This window comes from Sebastes umbrosus, chromosome 17, assembly GCF_015220745.1.
Source record: "Sebastes umbrosus isolate fSebUmb1 chromosome 17, fSebUmb1.pri, whole genome shotgun sequence".
In the NCBI taxonomy this organism is placed as follows: domain Eukaryota; kingdom Metazoa; phylum Chordata; class Actinopteri; order Perciformes; family Sebastidae; genus Sebastes; species Sebastes umbrosus.
Window position 1 is genome coordinate 12,432,483 of NC_051285.1, and position 16,168 is coordinate 12,448,650.

Consider the following 16,168-nt stretch of genomic DNA (forward strand, 5'->3'; position numbering starts at 1 on the left):
TGAGAGAACAAGCACTCAATGCAATGGTTACTGTCTTATCAAGCAATCCTCCTCTGACAGTGTGCCAGCTGACGTATAAACACAACTATTACTTGACACAGAGCTTTCAAAGCTGTCAGCATTTTATCTACAGTTTATAACGTTACTGTGCAGCATTTTCAGTTGTAAACATGTTAATATCACAGCTTGGTTTAGGACACACACCTGCCCCCAGCAACACACTGGGTCATCCACTTATCAAAACAAGTATTCATTGCATTTTGACCTTGAAGTTTTGAGACAGACAGAAACTCAGTTGTGATTTTTCTATTATTTCTGCACATGGCAACTATAATATATCTATAACTCTACGCACAAGTGCTGAAGATCAGACATGTATTTACGCCCTAAACCATTTAGTGATTTGTAAACCAGCAGGAGTATTTTGAAATCAATTCTCTGGGGGGAGCTGGTCTCCCATCATTCACTTTTAATCCGGATCACTCAGGATTTATTTTGTGCAGTTAAATGTGAAAAACCGTAATATCCGAGCCTAGACTGGTCACGTAAAGGCAACACCAGAACACGTGTTGGAGCCTTCTGGAAGCCGTCTCTCCTTTCGAGAGTATCCGGACTCTCCTACCAGCGGTACTTTTTACTCTTTACATCGCCGGCTGAGCTGCTTCGCCATGTCTGCCGTGAAAGCTCTGAACCCAAAAGCAGAGGTGGCCCGGGCCCAGGCGGCTCTGGCGGTGAACATCAGCGCCGCCCGGGGACTTCAGGACGTGCTGAAGAGTAACCTGGGACCGAAGGGGACCATGAAGATGTGAGTACCGACGGAGGAGCCCCTTTGTGCAGCATGCGTGCTAAGCTAACTTAAGCTAAGTAGCTGTACGCATGTAACATCAGCACTGTAGTCATTCTGCTGGTGAATTCATGTGGACATTGTTAAGCATCACCCTGTGTACTAATGTTGTCACCCTCTGCTGCACGGTGTGAGCTTAACATGTTGGTTAGTTTAGGCCTCAACCGGCTGCAGTATTTTCCCGGCGCACGCTGCCCTGCCCAGTCATCGTCACGACAGCCACGAGCTACCATTAGCAGGCTTATGCTAACATGACCATTTTAACCCTAGTATAATTAGATAAGCGGCTGATGCTATCATACTAATGTCAGCATGTTAACATTAGTATGATGCTTTTTCTTTTTTTTTTAATTGAACAAATTCAATTTTACAAACAACATGGCTCATAGATCATTGCATTAGAGTAAAAGAACAAGAACAGATAAAGTATGTAAAATTATACATGTAAATAATGATAAATTAAATTAAGCCTATGGGGCTGTATACCTGTAATTCATATTATTCTATTATACTAAGAAGTTTCAATGCATTTTTTGTTTTTCATGACTTTAAGGGCTTTTATGTCAGAAAGAAACTCAGAATGAAACACATTAAACCTATAGGTTTCACTCTCATATACTGGGATTTGTGCAAATAACATTTTCTAAGAATGAGAATGTTATTCACCAGAAAGTCATCTTTGTTATTGTCCATGACAATAAGTCCATAAATTTCCCAGATGACAAACTTTTGAGCATGATGCTTTCTAAACCAGGCTACACTTCTGACATTAAGCTCATGCGAGCATCAGCCGGTTATCTAATTATATTTATGGCTAAAATTGTCAGAATGAATCTCGGTTAGGACTCTGAATCATAACGTGTCCGTTAACGTAACTTTTTGTCGTTAACTAGTTGGATTAAGGAGCGAATTAACGACTTCTCTGGACTAACTTCTGTTGACCAACATGTGTATAAACCGGCTGTGTGTTTCAGCTCTGGTTCAGTTAACATTAACCCTTCCCTGTCTGTGTTTGGATCCGCAGGCTGGTGTCTGGAGCAGGAGACATCAAGCTGACCAAAGATGGAAACGTCCTGTTACACGAGATGGTGAGGAAGCTGTCCAACTGTCTTCTCATTTTATTGTGCTTCCTTCCTTCTTTATTGCTGGAGTGACCACACCCCTCCTTTATGTGCTGAAAAACACTATTTTGCCTTTATCTTGAATTTTGTATAAATTAAGCAAAGTTCTTGTTTGCTGCTTTTTTTGAGAGGGAATTTATTATTTGAGGAATTTGTCCTTTTTTGCTAAATGAAAAAAACATGTTTATATATGTCAGAGTTAGGGATGTCACGGTACCAGAAATCTAGTAGTCGATACCAATACCAGTGAATTTACACGATTCTCGATACCAATTCGGTACCACGGTTAAAAAAAACAATAAATCCCATGTAATTCAACACGCACTCCTTTTATTAAAACATTTGAACATTACAAAAAACAGAGGCATGTAGCCTTTAAGTAATAAATAAAAAGAATCGTCTATTAACATTGCAAATCAGAACAGTAGCATCTAGCTTTCAAGTATTTAAAACAAACAATATTGTCTGGACGTCTGTCTTTGAGGTGTTTTGCTCCTTTGGAAAGTAAAGTACGACGGCACCGTTACTGCACCACACACTGTTTTTTTGCGAATCTATTATTACTCCTTGTAAATCCGCCTCGAACGCAAAGTACTTCCATACCCGACTCTTGCTATTTGTTTTCTCAACGAGTTGAGGCGGAGGTAGCGCTGCAGCAGCTGCCATCTTTCACGTCTCGTGTTGTTGTTTTTTTCCGTGCTGTTACGGCGTTCTTCTTCTTCCTTCATTTCGCGGCAGATGAGAACACTTGTAAGCGTATACTGCCCCCGTTAGATCCGGAAGAATTGCATCTCCAGTACCTCCGCTCCGGTACCAAATGACCATTACAGGTATCGTTCGGTACCTTTGGTACCGAAGAAAACAAGTACCGCCACATTTTTAGAATTTTGGTACCGAGTTGGTACCGAAGTATCGGTTCTTGTGACATCCCTAGTCAGAGTGAGGTATCAAAAGTATAATTTTGCTACTTAATTGTATGTATTATAGGATATAGCCTATTGATGAAACAAAAGTTATCAGCACTAAATCAGCCTTGCAGTCCTGTTGTCTTTTTATTAACTGTGAAGGGGTTTTTGCATGACCGGTTTCTTTTTATTTTGCGCTGTGCAGCAAATTCAGCATCCAACAGCATCACTCATCGCGAAGGTTGCCACAGCGCAGGATGACATCACGGGAGACGGAACCACCTCGAATGTCCTCATCATCGGTGAACTGCTGAAGCAGGCTGACCTCTATGTGTCCGAGGTAAAAATGAAAGGCTTGTTATTTAAAAGCTCTACAGTCACTGGCCTGTCTTGTTTGTGAATCTCTTCAGAATTCATGTTATTTGGAACTGGTGATAAAACTCCTTTGATTTTTGTGCTGCAGGGTCTTCACCCAAGAATCATCGCTGAGGGCTTCGAGGCGGCGAAAGAGAAAGCCCTGGCTGTTCTGGAGGAGCTGAAGGTGACTCGGGAAATGGACAGAGAGACCCTCATCAATGTAGCACGCACCTCCCTCAGGACCAAGGTCTACGCAGAGCTGGCAGACCTGCTCACCGAGGTGAGACATGAGGCCATGGAGCTCAGTGTACACAGAGCTGAGGGTCAGCATTTCACCCTACAGCACCAAACAATGATCGTTTCCTTGGTTATTGTTACTTTTTGATACTAGTTAGGTTCATTTAGTCCGGTATCGGGGGGGGGGGGGGGGGGGGGGGGGGGGGGGGGGGGGGGGGGGGGGGGGAGGAATCATACATTGTTGCATTTTATTCTGGTCCGTTTCCTGTTGACAGCACTTTAATGCTTATGATGTGTATATATAGAGTATTTATATTTGGTGTCACAAAGCTCATGACAAAATAAGTGATTATAAGCATTACAGTATTAGTATTATTGGACTGCAAATTGACTGCATGGTATAATAAACAACAGGTAGAGACAGGACTGTACAAAAGCCCCTTTGCACGCTCCCAAATGACTGGTGCGAATGTCGGTGAGCGCACAGACGCACACATGAATCTGAATCTACAGTAATGATTCGGGGCTTATTAGGCCTGCCGTGGGATCGCTGTCGCACACTTTCTAGTGGAGTCAATGAACTGACAAAGAGTCGGATTCAAGCACAGCAGTTTTAACAGTTTTTGACCTATTAATCAGGGAAAATACCCGCGCCGATGTGCTTATTTCCATGGCCTTATACAGATCAAAAGATCACGTCCTGAACAGATTTCACGATCGGCCGATGGATCTTAGTAGTTAAGCTTTTGAAATCATGCTAAAATCACGTCTGCTATTCTAAAATCCTGTGGTTGGTTTGTTTGAACTGAGTTAGTTTTAACCAAACTAAATGGGTTATGTCTGAAAGCAACCTTAGTAGACTAGTTTATTAGTTTTTATTACACGACTTTGTTGAATACTCAATTTTGATTGGACAATCACAGCGTTCTATGGCTTTGTTTATTTTGATAATAGACCGTTGCTATGGCTGAGTTCTGATGTCAGAAGGTTTTTGTGTCAAATTATTGATTTCTTAAGTAGCCATGTAATAAGCGTGATAATGTACAGCGAGCAGGTCATTGTTGTGAAATAATCCCCTTCAGGGCGATGCTTCCCATCAGGGTCCGCATCGCCTTGTCGGACATTATTTCACAACAATGACCGAAATGTCCCTCTACGTGATGTCTTTACTCTGTGAGTCAGATAACCCCTATCTATGGCAGTGAGCTGATTATTATGTCCTGTCATCATTTTTCATTGGTTGATGTGGTATGTTTTTCTGCAGGCTGTAGTAGATGCTGTGCTAGCCATCTCTAAACCTAATGAGCCCATCGACCTGTACATGGTGGAAATCATGGAGATGAAGCACAAGACCGACTGCGATACACAGTGAGTTTTAATAAACACGGAAGACTCGGAACAAGCAGCAACTCATCCCTTTAACCAATAGTGGTGTATCAGGGCCCCAGACATTTAAAGGATGTTGCTTTTCTTTCTTTCTCAGGCTGATCAGAGGTTTGGTGTTGGACCACGGTGCCCGACACCCAGACATGAAGAAGAGGGTGGAGGATGCCTACGTGCTGACCTGCAACATCTCTTTGGAGTATGAAAAGACGGAGGTCAACTCCGGCTTCTTCTACAAGAGCGCCGAGGAGAGGGAGAAGCTTGTGGCTGCAGAGAGGAAGTTCATTGAGGATCGTGTGCAGAAGATCATCACCTTCAAGAACAAAGTCTGTCCCAATGGGGAGAAGGGCTTCGTCGTCATTAACCAGAAGGTATGCTTGAAGAGGATTCGTGCAGTATTGGTATTTTAACTGCAGGGCACTTACACTGTAGTTCTTTGTCTCATATAGTAGCTCATGTACAGCTGTTTTTTGTTTTTTTAAAGGAGTACAATCTATTTATAGTTCAGCATTCAGGGTTCCCTGAATAACTTCAATGGATGGTAGATGTTTAGTCAGTTGTCACACCTACATAATGTGTAGATGGAGTCATACCAATGAACTGAGGTCATCTTATCAAGTTAATTTGGCTCAAATTACAATATTGGGTTGGTTTTAATAGCTGCAATACACATAGGATTTAAAACTTTTTTATTTCTACATGAACACTTAGTACTCAATGATTCTCAACATGTGTAAATAAATCAATCCTATTAATTGCACAGAGAACACCCCAGGATGCTAACGTAGCTCCCCCTGGTCTCTTGAATCTGTGCCACAGTAAATCTGATCTGTACCTCTGCATTAGGAGAGTCCCTTCCTCCCTACATGTATTCAACGGATCAGAATAAACTTAATATCTCATAAATACACAGTGAATTATTTCTTGAATTGCTGGTTATAAATGGACGTTTCATGTTTTCTCTGTATTGTGTAGGGTATCGACCCGTTCTCCCTGGATGCCCTTGCCAAGGAGGGCATTGTAGCCCTGCGCAGGGCAAAGAGGAGGAATATGGAGAGGTAAGACACTTACACATTTTAAAAATATATGTGACCTTTTCTGTGCAATGGAAATGTGTAAAATGTAAAAAAAAAAAAAAATAATGAAACGTATTAATGTAAAATAAACATCACACAACACCAGCTTATTAGGAACTAAGAGGTCCATAAGTTAGCTAGAGGTGTGCTGTTGTAATGGCTTTTCTATAAACCGCGATGAGACATACTGATGGTAACCAAACAGTCAGCACTTCTTATTACCTCCATTATTGAGACCGTTATCAGAGAGCACCATGAACGCATCACAGCACTCCTGTTTCATTAACATTCATCGTACGTTGCTCAGCCACAAGGGAGTGCCCAATAATGTGGGACCAGAGTACACTGTGCTTTATTATGATCAGTACAATGTGTCATTTGTTTCTATATCTTATTTGTTATTATCAGAGAGATGCTAAAATGTGTCGGGCCATGGCCTGTTATGCCGGCCAGTTGCTTTTCCTATATTCTGAGATGTGACATCTCTACCCAGCTGGGCCCATTAAACATTTCTTTCCTTAATTTGTGAAAATCAAAGTGTAAATGTTTAGTTTCAGTCTCTCGATCTTAATCGTTTTATTATTTAAACTAACATTTTTACTGCTGTTTAACAAACAAACGTTGAGAAATCCATTGTAGAAGAGGCAGAGATGCAGTAAAGGGTGGGGTCGGTGTAAATGTGTTCAAACTGTTTGGATATTAAGCCACAACACCGGACTGGTGTACCGAATTGTATCACTAGGTGTCGCACTTGACTCAGCAAATTGGATTCAGCGCCTTGACGCCACCTGCAAAGGTTGCTGATGTCAGCTACTTTTTAATTTTTCAGAACGTGTCATAATGACAAATGCTGATTTAACCAGTTGACACAAAAGCAAACCGGTGTAATTTTCCATCATAAATCACATCACAGAGTTATACATGCAGTGTGTTTTTCCCCTCGGCAGACTCACTCTCGCTTGTGGTGGCATTGCCATGAATTCAATCGATGACCTCACACCTGAGTGCTTGGGATACGCTGGGTTGGTTTTTGAACACACATTGGTGAGTATTTATCTGGGCGTATTCTTTTATTTTATTTATTTTCGGTCTTAAGATGTTGCGGCAGAGTTCTTAATCGCCCCCAATCCTGTTTGCAGGGAGAGGAGAAGTTCACGTTCATCGAGAAGTGTGGGAATCCTCGCTCAGTCACCCTGCTGGTAAAGGGACCCAACAAACACACCCTCACACAGATCAAAGACGCCGTAAGGGATGGTTTGCGGGCAGTCAAGAACGCCATAGAAGATGGTAAGACGCTAAGGAACTTAAAATTTGACTTTGTTTTATGGAAATCTATTTTTTTTGCGACAAACTTGTGTTTTTTTTCTGTCTAAAGCAACTGTAAAGCCCTTTCAGTTATCCAGATGTTCTATAGATGATAGGGGGGAATGATACATCAATCGATTCAAAGAGAAAATATCGATACATATTGCCTTTATTTTGAAATTCCCACTTTATATTTATTCTTTTTATCAAAAGGATAGAGTGTTTTTCATTTAAATGTCTTTAATACCTCAGTAATAAAATTGTCCGATCATATTTTAGTTGCTCTTTGTGAGTTGATATGAATATTAAATAGACATATCATATCCATCTCAGGCCCCTGAATTGAATCAAATTCAGTCGTATTGTGGCAGACTTTGTGATATCAGAAAATATCGTATTGTTATCAAAAGACTCAACATGATATTGTATCGTGATGAAACTTGTGATTTACACCCCTAATATATAAACCATATGTCAAAGGTCTTTGGATCCACTCAACCAAATTCATTACAGCGTTTATGAGGTTCCCTAAACTCATTTAGTGGACACTAGCTCCAGTCATTTCTCTTTATTCTACTTATCTTGATTTTTATAAAATGAACAACTGAAATAGTGGTCAGTTTATTTGCTCTTTCTTCTTTTGTAAAATACAGCATTTGCACAGCGAACACCCAGGGATGCTACCATGGCTCTCCCTGGCCTCTGACGTCTGTGCTACAGTGACTCTGGTCTTTTACCTCTGCATTAGGAGCGTTTCAGTCTCTCCTACATGTATTAGCTGATCAGAACAAACTCCCCACTTGTTTTAAACGCACTGTTCCTGCCTTGTCAAGCCAGAGCAATCACACTAGTGTTTTCTTAGTATCTTCTTTTCCTCTTCGTCTCTTCAGGTTGTGTCGTGTCCGGCGCAGGTGCGTTCGAGGTGGCTGTGGCCGACGCTCTGGTGAAACACAAGCCCAACGTGAAAGGCAGAGCCCAGCTGGGAGTCCAAGCGTTTGCAGACGCTCTCCTAGTCATCCCCAAGGTAAAGGATTTGTAATTTCTCCCCTGTTTTTTGCATTATGCTATTGATAATATATCTGGTCCTACTACCAAAGTTACACATTAGACAGGAAAAAATGGTGAAACGGGATTTGTTATCTGTCAGCATAGCATTAGCATACTGTGTCAAACTCTGTTGGTTTCAATTTTACATCTGCGTTTGTAGGTTCTGGCCCAGAACTCTGGCTACGACCCGCAGGAGACCCTGCTGAAGCTGCAGACGGAGTACAAAGAGTGTGGTCAGCTAGTTGGAGTGGACCTCAACACAGGTTAGAACCTCAGCACACCGCTAATAGAAGATTGTGTAACGCAATATATTTCAAGACCTCCGCAATACATCACAATATCTTGATTTGTTTTTTGTTTTTCTTTACTGTTTGAGTCATAGTGTATTCCTTATTTAGCCCCCTAATAGAGTAAGATCACTTTTATTTTGAAGTCAGTTCTTGTACGCTTTTATTTTGAAGCCAGGTCTTACATGCTCTTACTGTAATGCCTAGTATATACACATACCGCAAAAACAACATGGGGGCTAGTTTGACCGTTTTTTAATTTAAGTGGAGGCTGGCATCTTCCATCACATTTTCCAATCTCAACACATATAAACTCGCTTTGGCGCTTCACTTATTCCGCTGTCTCAGGCCTTTTTCCTGTTCCCTGCTTCTCTACAAATACAAAAACACACGCCCCATACGCACATCCATGCTCATACGCCACACACACTTGCCCCAGGATAGTGTCTGTGAGGGAGAGAGCCGTGGGAGAAGCGAAATGCAAAAGCGAGTCTAATGTCTATAAAAAAATACATCGAGTATATTCGATAAGTCGTCCACCCCTACCCCCAAATACCCAGTTGGATGTTTTTTTACTTAAATCCTGTTGTTGTTTAGGGGAACCCATGGTGGCAGGAGATGAAGGCGTTTGGGATAATTACAGCGTAAAGAAACAGCTTCTCCATTCATGGTGAGATTACACATTTCTAAACTCTACAAGATCAATTGAATATTTGAAATTCTCCTTTTCTGCATCGTCTCCTCATCAATCTTTCGTGTGGTTCTTTATTCCCTCTACAGCACGGTCATCGCCAGCAACATCTTGTTGGTGGATGAGATCATGCGAGCTGGAATGTCTTCTCTCAAAGGTTAAAGGACAACTGAAGAAGCCGCAGCCGTTATCATGCTCACAGGGATAGTTGTTTACGTGACGGTCCAGTCAACGTGTTCCCGCTCTAGGAACTCTGAAGCACCCCAGTCTGATGGACAGCCCGCTGTAAACCCCGAGGCATCCATCACAGCGTCTGTCAGAAACCATTGTTAATGCTAGTCATGGGTTTTTTTTCATGGATTTGTCAATATCTCCCTCCGATTGGTTTATTTATGAGATTTTGTTAAAAGCACTGACCTCTGCAACCCAATTCTGTTTCTACCCATTAAACATTTTCTTGGCTCTTGAAAGATTTGGTTGTTTTTCTTTGGCAGTAATTGGATTCATAAAATATGATTGTTGACTCCAGAGAGAGGAACTGGGTACTCAACCTCAAAAATATCCTTTTTCTACTGAGAGTACATGAATGTAATAGATCACATCTGGACTAAGCTATTAAACAGTAACACATAAACAGTGGTGGAATATAACTTTTAAAAGTGTTTGGTCCTTGAACTTGTGCATTTCCATTTTCTGCTACTTCTGCTTATTTTCTAGATGACAAATATTGTATGTTGAACACCAGTAAAATACAAGCTGTATTTAATTCAAAGATAAATTTAAACACACAAAACTTAAAAGCTCATAAAATATGGACTGTTAGAAATAGGACTGCCCAACAGTATACAGTATAAGCTAGTCAAACTCAACCAGTTACAATAAATTGCTTCTCGCACATGAATACATCAGAAATAAAAATCCTTAACCTACTTAATAACAGGTATGGAATATTTCTCCGACCACTTCACATAACATCTAATGTACACAAACTCATGGCCATAAACTGTAAAAACGTTCCTAGAGACTGCAGTAAGTCAATGCATGTTTAATTCACATTTTAAGTGTGGCGGTACTGATTCCCCCAGACTTCAGTTGATAAGGCAGAAGACTGAGAACCAGTTCCCATCCACATAATATAAAAATGAAATGCCTCCTTAATAATAATAATGAACAAATGCCTCTACAATAGCAAACAATTAAGGAAACTGAAATCATCATCTCAACTATCATTTAAGAGCCAGTTCCCACACCCTGTGCAACAGGTGAACTGAATAACCGTCCAATCACTCAGCAATTCAACCAAAAAAACACCAGGGAAAAGGTAAACAACCTCAAGCACCAGAAAATGGGCGGCTGCCACACATTTAGAAATACATAACAGGTTATTTTAGATTAGAGTCAATAAAGCATTGAGTTTTTAAATTTGGGAATCAGAATCAGAAATAATGTATTAATCCCTGGGGGGGAAATTGGGACTTTACAGTTGTTCTTAAAGACATGTAAGAAAATAAAATAAAAAAATAAAGGCGTAAGTAACATGTTAATTATGTACATAATGACACAATATATGTAGAGAGATATAAGTAAATAATAAATGAGAATATAAGAAATATGTGCATTAAAGACATACAATATATATAACATATAACCACAGTGCAAATAAGTAAATAAAAAATGCTTAGAGGTGGGGTCTATTAAGTAAGGTAAATATTAATTAAATAATATTTCTTGAAATTTACAGTATAAATGCATTAAGTCAGTTTGGCTTTGATATATGACAAAAATCAATTTACAAATATATTTGTCAAAGAGGTGATTTGTTTCTGTGATCAGATGAGTCGTACAATATTTATAATATTTATATAATAATATAATAATTATTTATATATTTTTTTATACATGAAAAGTTGCAGTCAAACTTTTGTCCTTTTTTTTTCCAAATGTACCATGGATATAATTTATAATTTTCTTTAATATATTTGTGTCATATATAGTGCAACTTCATGCAGGGGAAAAAAAATACATAAAAAGAAATGAACGCTTTTGTTTTGAAGTTTTGAATAAAGCGGAAGCTCACACACGGAACGTATTTATCGTTGAACCCTTTCCTGTTGCCATGGTGAAATGTGTCCGACAGAGAAATGTCCCCATCAAATCGGAAGTTAGTTGAAGTTTTGCTGCTCGTTAACTCTTAAACTTTGTATGTAGCGTTATATAAATAATGTTAAATGAATAGTAGCTCAAACTAGCCCGTCAACATGAGCGTTAACGTAGTTTTGGTGTTTTTACTGGCTGCTGCGGGTAAGAAATCTCCTTTTAGTATGTCAACAAAACATAAATGGTGCTAACATTGAATCAACATGACGGTTTCCTCCTGACTCACACAGCAGCAGCAGATGAGCTGCTGAGTATACCAGGAGGAAAGATGTTAATGGGAACCAGTGCAGCTGATGGGAGAGATGGAGAAGCTCCCACTAAGGAGGTTGAACTGCAGCCCTTTGAAATAGACACATACCCTGTCACTAATGCTGACTTCAGGTAAACAAACTGGACACCTGATGTTATTGATATGAGTTCAAAATGATGTATTAAAGCCACTGACTTGTCCTTTCATTCACCACAGAGACTTTGTGAGAGCTGAGAAGTACAAAACTGAAGCGGAGACGTTTGGTTGGAGTTTTGTGTTTCAAGACTTTGTGTCGGAAGAGCTGAAGAGCAAAGTCACACAGAGGATTGAGGTACTGGGATGTAGATCTGTTCAAAATGTACCTTAAAGGGAGATTAGTCAAGTATTTAATACTCTTATCAACATGGGAGTGGGCAAATATGCTTGTTTTATGCAAATATATGTTATGTTTATTATTGGAAATCAATTAACAACACAAAACAATGACAAATAGTGTCCAGAAACTCTCACAGGTACTGCATTTAGCATAAAAACATGTGTGTCAGTGTGCAGACTTGACTATGACTTGCCCCAAGAGAGAGATAGAACCCATTTTCATTCACATATATGAGGTCAGAGGTCAAGGGACTCCTTTGAAAATTGCCATGACTAAAATTTAGCGCAAGTTTGGAGCGTTATTTAACCTCCTTCACGACATGCTTGTATGACACGGTTGAGAGACCTAAAATGAGAAAGATTGCTCCGGCTGGTGGGCGGTGCTTGGTATTTCCTCAACTGATCTCAACGTGGCTGCCGGGTCACAAAACCTTTCTCATTTTACAACTAAACGGTACACTACAAGCTGTTTCTGAAAACATTTGAGGTGATAAATAGGAATTACGGTAACAGAATATTGATTCGTATTTGATCAGCGCTGCCTAGTTTGACCGTTTAAACAGAGTTCGCGAGTGATTGACTTGTGGCTCTCGTACACGGAAGCTGGACGGCAGGCTCCAGCTCTGCTCTGATTGGTTGTTTTCCTCCAGTCTATGAAATCTTGCAGATGTCATCAGGAGCACTGGAGGACACAGAGGCACATGATTTTTTTCAGATTACATGTCTCATGCACTACTGTCAGGATATAGTGACCGTTTTATAAAAAAAATCATATTTGCTCCAATCTCACCTACTGCTGCTTTAATTATTGAAAAAATAAATCCGTTGATATTGAAGACAAAGTCTGTAGTTGACGCTCTAGAAGACACATTTTGCTCTTTGCTACACACACTGTAAGTACACTATTGCAATACACTTGGTAGACTTTATGGTGGTTCATAAGTCTGTCTTATGAATAACTTTTGACTCTTATCTTTCCCGTCCAGTCGGCTCCTTGGTGGTTGCCTATAGAGCGGGCGTTTTGGAGACAGGTGAGGTCATTTTCTTCTTTTGTGTTTTTTGTTTACTCCTAGCATGCCTTCGTTTCCCGCCTTTCACTGCTTTGACCCTCTACCGTTCAGCCTGCAGGACCTGGTTCAGGCATTCGGGAGCGTCTGAGCTTCCCGGTGGTTCAGGTGAGCTGGAATGACGCTCGGGCCTTCTGCCAGTGGAAGGACAAGAGACTGCCCACTGAGGAGGAGTGGGAGTGGGCTGCACGTGGAGGGCTGCAAGGTACACAGATTATACAGAATAAATACTGCATGTGCCACTATTATGACCCAGTTTTCTACCTTTTTGACAGTTTGTACACATCTACTCTTGACTGACATCCATTAAACGGAGTAAGAAATGTGTTTGGATTTGCATTGATGCTTCGCGAGGCAAAGACGAAAGATGGGAGACTAGATTTCCCGACCACCTTGCTCAATAATCGGTATGTTTGCTGTCCTCTTAACTCTTTCCTGCCTCTTGTGTTCCAGGTCGGACTTATCCGTGGGGAAACAAGTTCCAGGCCAACAGAACCAACCTGTGGCAGGTCAGCCTACAACAACAATGCCTGTTGCAGTAGCATTAGCACAGTTTATTGTCCTCATGGGCAGCTTTGACTTGGAATTCACTGAGTACAAACTTATTACAACCTGACTTTATAAGACCTATCTTTCTAAAGGTGATCATGTGTTGTTGTTTTTTAATAAAGCATGATGACTTGACTGTATTGTTAATTTGTATTAAATGAGATACTTTTAGATAAACACCAGTAAAATGTATGTGTTTGGTATGATTTTACTTTTTAAATCAGTGAATACCGACAGAATTTGTAGATATATTGTCATGCTTTCACATAAAAATACATGCTCATGTGAAAGGGGGTGTGAAATGTGAAAACCCATGCTTTGTAATAACTTTATTTTCTGTGTGATTTAGGGATCGTTTCCAGATGGAGACACTGCGGAGGATGGATACCATGGCGTCTCTCCTGTCACAGCATTTCCTCCTCAGAACAGTTATGGTAACTGTCCCTTAGTTAAAGGAGAAAGATGTATTACTGACAGCTAGTGTTTAAAATGGGCACAGCAGTCCAAATTCAAAACATTGGAGCAGTGGCGTTAGCCTCTGACCAGCAGTAGTCGGAATGACTTCAACGGCTGTGTGTCTTAAATACTCGCTGCCTTGATAACCAGCTGCTCACGGACCACAGAGAGACGTGCCGAGGCTTTTCAGGTCGGGTAGAATCTAACGTTAACGTTATCTATGTTGATCCAGTTCATTAGCTTGCTTCCATGGCTATAGAAAGCTGTTTGCGTGCCAATTTGTTTCATATGTGGAAACGGGAAATGGGAAATGGGCAGAGGACGGGATCACACTGACCAAAACAAAAACAGACGTTACGGACCGGAACATACTGGCTGTGGCATTGCTGTTGGAGAAGCAGTATTTCAATTTAGCATGTTTCCTTAATCTCTGATGAAATATCATGGTCATTTTATGATTTATTACAGTAAATATATTACATATTGGTCTTTTTTAAAGTAAAAAAAAAAACATTAATGAGATGATGTAAAATTAGAAGGTTACATGGTAACAGATTTAGTTGAAAGCAATAGACAGAAGTTGATGTTACAGAAAAAAAAGTTTGTCTCTTGCTGTGTGCTTCTCAATAGTATGACATCGATGTTGATTCTTCCTGCAGGACTGTACGACATGATGGGAAACACATGGGAATGGACATCCACACCCTTCCCAGCAGCACAACCCACGAAAGTGCTGCGTGGCGGCTCCTGGATCGACACTGCGGACGGTTCAGCCAATCATAAGGCACGAATCACGACCAGGTGAGCTATTTAGAAAATGAATACACTACATTTTTCCGAGTCCACAGAGCAACTGTGCGGCAGTCCTCCCGACTGATGGTTGTTATATCTGTGTTCTGCAGGATGGGCAACACTCCTGACTCTGCCTCCGATAACCTGGGATTCAGGTGTGCTGTCAGCGACGGACAGAAACAAGGGAAGAAAAAGGGCAAAACTGAACTGTAGCAAACAAACAGGAAGTCAAAAAGTGAAAGACTAGAATGTTCTTAGAAACAAGAACAAGAACAAGACAAAAAGCAAGGGACTAAGTAAGTACCGGTGGCTAACAATGAATATTAAGAAATGATGGTGACAGGAAGAAACTCTATTTCTCCCGTGGAGAACTTAGAATTTTTTTTAAATTAATTTGAAGAATAAACACAAACATTCCATAAATAAATATTTTTTTTGTTGTTTGTACCTTTTTATAATTGTTTTTCCATAACGTAATAGTGCACGCCCCAAAACATTAAGAATGTTATGCCGATCATTTTAAGGGCGTGACTGAAGAAATATGTTGGCTGACTTCCCTGAAGGGAGGAAATAGGACACTCTTTGACCGTCATTGGCAATCTTCCTTCCACATGCTGGGATCGGCCTTTTGTTGAGCGTTGTTATGTGACTGGAGAGTAAATTGGTCCGTCGGTTCAGTCCCAGCCTCCTATAATCCCGTCTTTTGTCTTTTTGTTTACTCTCTCATCAGAAGTGGCCAGCCGTGTGGTCTCTTTGACTCATTCTGTTCAACACCACAGATAAGAAGTTTTTATCTAAACTCCAGTTTTGTTTAAGTATCAAGTAACTGTATAACGCCTTATTCTTTTGAGCTGGCCACAGATATATTATGCAAGTAGAGTGAAAGGTGTTTTTTTAGTCAAATATTTACACAAGGCAAAATCAGAGCTGGCAGTTTTGTTCTAGTAACATAGACGGTGGTAAAACATGTAACATGTAGTTTTAAAAACAATGCAAATTATGCAAAGCTCCTTTTTTAAATTAGACTTTTTAAAAAAACAAATTAAAATTTCCCGTAAATTGCAGCCACTTAAGTTTATTAGTCTCATGATGTGAAACTGTTGCATAATACATCAATAGTTTATATTTACATGCACCGTCTGGATGCGTGCAGAATCTTCAATCCTGAAAACTTCACCCCAAGACTTGTATTGAAAAGCAAAAGTTAGACATACATTTATATTTGCTTTTTTTTTGTGGAGAGTTTAGTCAACAGTATGATAATATTTC

The 16,168-nt window shown here is 40.2% G+C and overlaps 2 protein-coding genes across 3 annotated transcripts; both read left to right on the forward strand.

Annotated features, from left to right (window-relative positions):
- The first annotated feature begins 560 nt into the window (after positions 1 to 560).
- On the forward strand, positions 561 to 9,723 carry cct6a (chaperonin containing TCP1, subunit 6A (zeta 1)). Its single transcript, XM_037748914.1, has 13 exons — positions 561 to 805; positions 1,869 to 1,932; positions 3,076 to 3,210; positions 3,334 to 3,507; positions 4,729 to 4,832; positions 4,948 to 5,218; positions 5,823 to 5,905; positions 6,871 to 6,967; positions 7,063 to 7,210; positions 8,119 to 8,252; positions 8,436 to 8,538; positions 9,160 to 9,232; positions 9,343 to 9,723. Exons 1-13 carry the CDS (start codon positions 669 to 671, stop codon positions 9,413 to 9,415), a joined length of 1,596 nt encoding a protein of 531 aa, XP_037604842.1. The 5' UTR covers positions 561 to 668; the 3' UTR covers positions 9,416 to 9,723.
- A 1,625-nt stretch (positions 9,724 to 11,348) lies between these two features.
- sumf2 (sulfatase modifying factor 2) lies at positions 11,349 to 15,326 on the forward strand. 2 transcript variants are annotated; one of them, XM_037748498.1, is made up of 9 exons: positions 11,349 to 11,554; positions 11,644 to 11,791; positions 11,877 to 11,991; positions 13,022 to 13,066; positions 13,157 to 13,307; positions 13,556 to 13,611; positions 14,001 to 14,085; positions 14,767 to 14,908; positions 15,010 to 15,326. In XM_037748498.1, exons 1-9 carry the CDS (start codon positions 11,512 to 11,514, stop codon positions 15,110 to 15,112), a joined length of 888 nt encoding a protein of 295 aa, XP_037604426.1. In that variant the 5' UTR covers positions 11,349 to 11,511; the 3' UTR covers positions 15,113 to 15,326. The 2 variants fall into 2 exon arrangements, with proteins under 2 accessions (XP_037604426.1, XP_037604425.1); XM_037748497.1 differs by having other exon boundaries at positions 11,369 to 11,554; positions 11,641 to 11,791.
- Positions 15,327 to 16,168: the final 842 nt, after the last annotated feature.

Excerpts from the sequence above, each read along its gene's own strand:
- cct6a (XM_037748914.1), top strand. The coding sequence starts at position 669 with ATGTCTGCCGTGAAAGCTCTGAACCCAAAAGCAGAGGTGGCCCGGGCC. Across the intron at positions 8,539-9,159 it reads TGGAGTGGACCTCAACACAG|GGGAACCCATGGTGGCAGGA; the intron begins GTTAGAACCTCA and ends GTTGTTGTTTAG. Across the intron at positions 9,233-9,342 it reads AAACAGCTTCTCCATTCATG|CACGGTCATCGCCAGCAACA; the intron begins GTGAGATTACAC and ends TTCCCTCTACAG.
- sumf2 (XM_037748497.1), top strand. The coding sequence starts at position 11,512 with ATGAGCGTTAACGTAGTTTTGGTGTTTTTACTGGCTGCTGCGG. Across the intron at positions 14,086-14,766 it reads TCCTCCTCAGAACAGTTATG|GACTGTACGACATGATGGGA; the intron begins GTAACTGTCCCT and ends TTCTTCCTGCAG. Across the intron at positions 14,909-15,009 it reads AAGGCACGAATCACGACCAG|GATGGGCAACACTCCTGACT; the intron begins GTGAGCTATTTA and ends TGTGTTCTGCAG.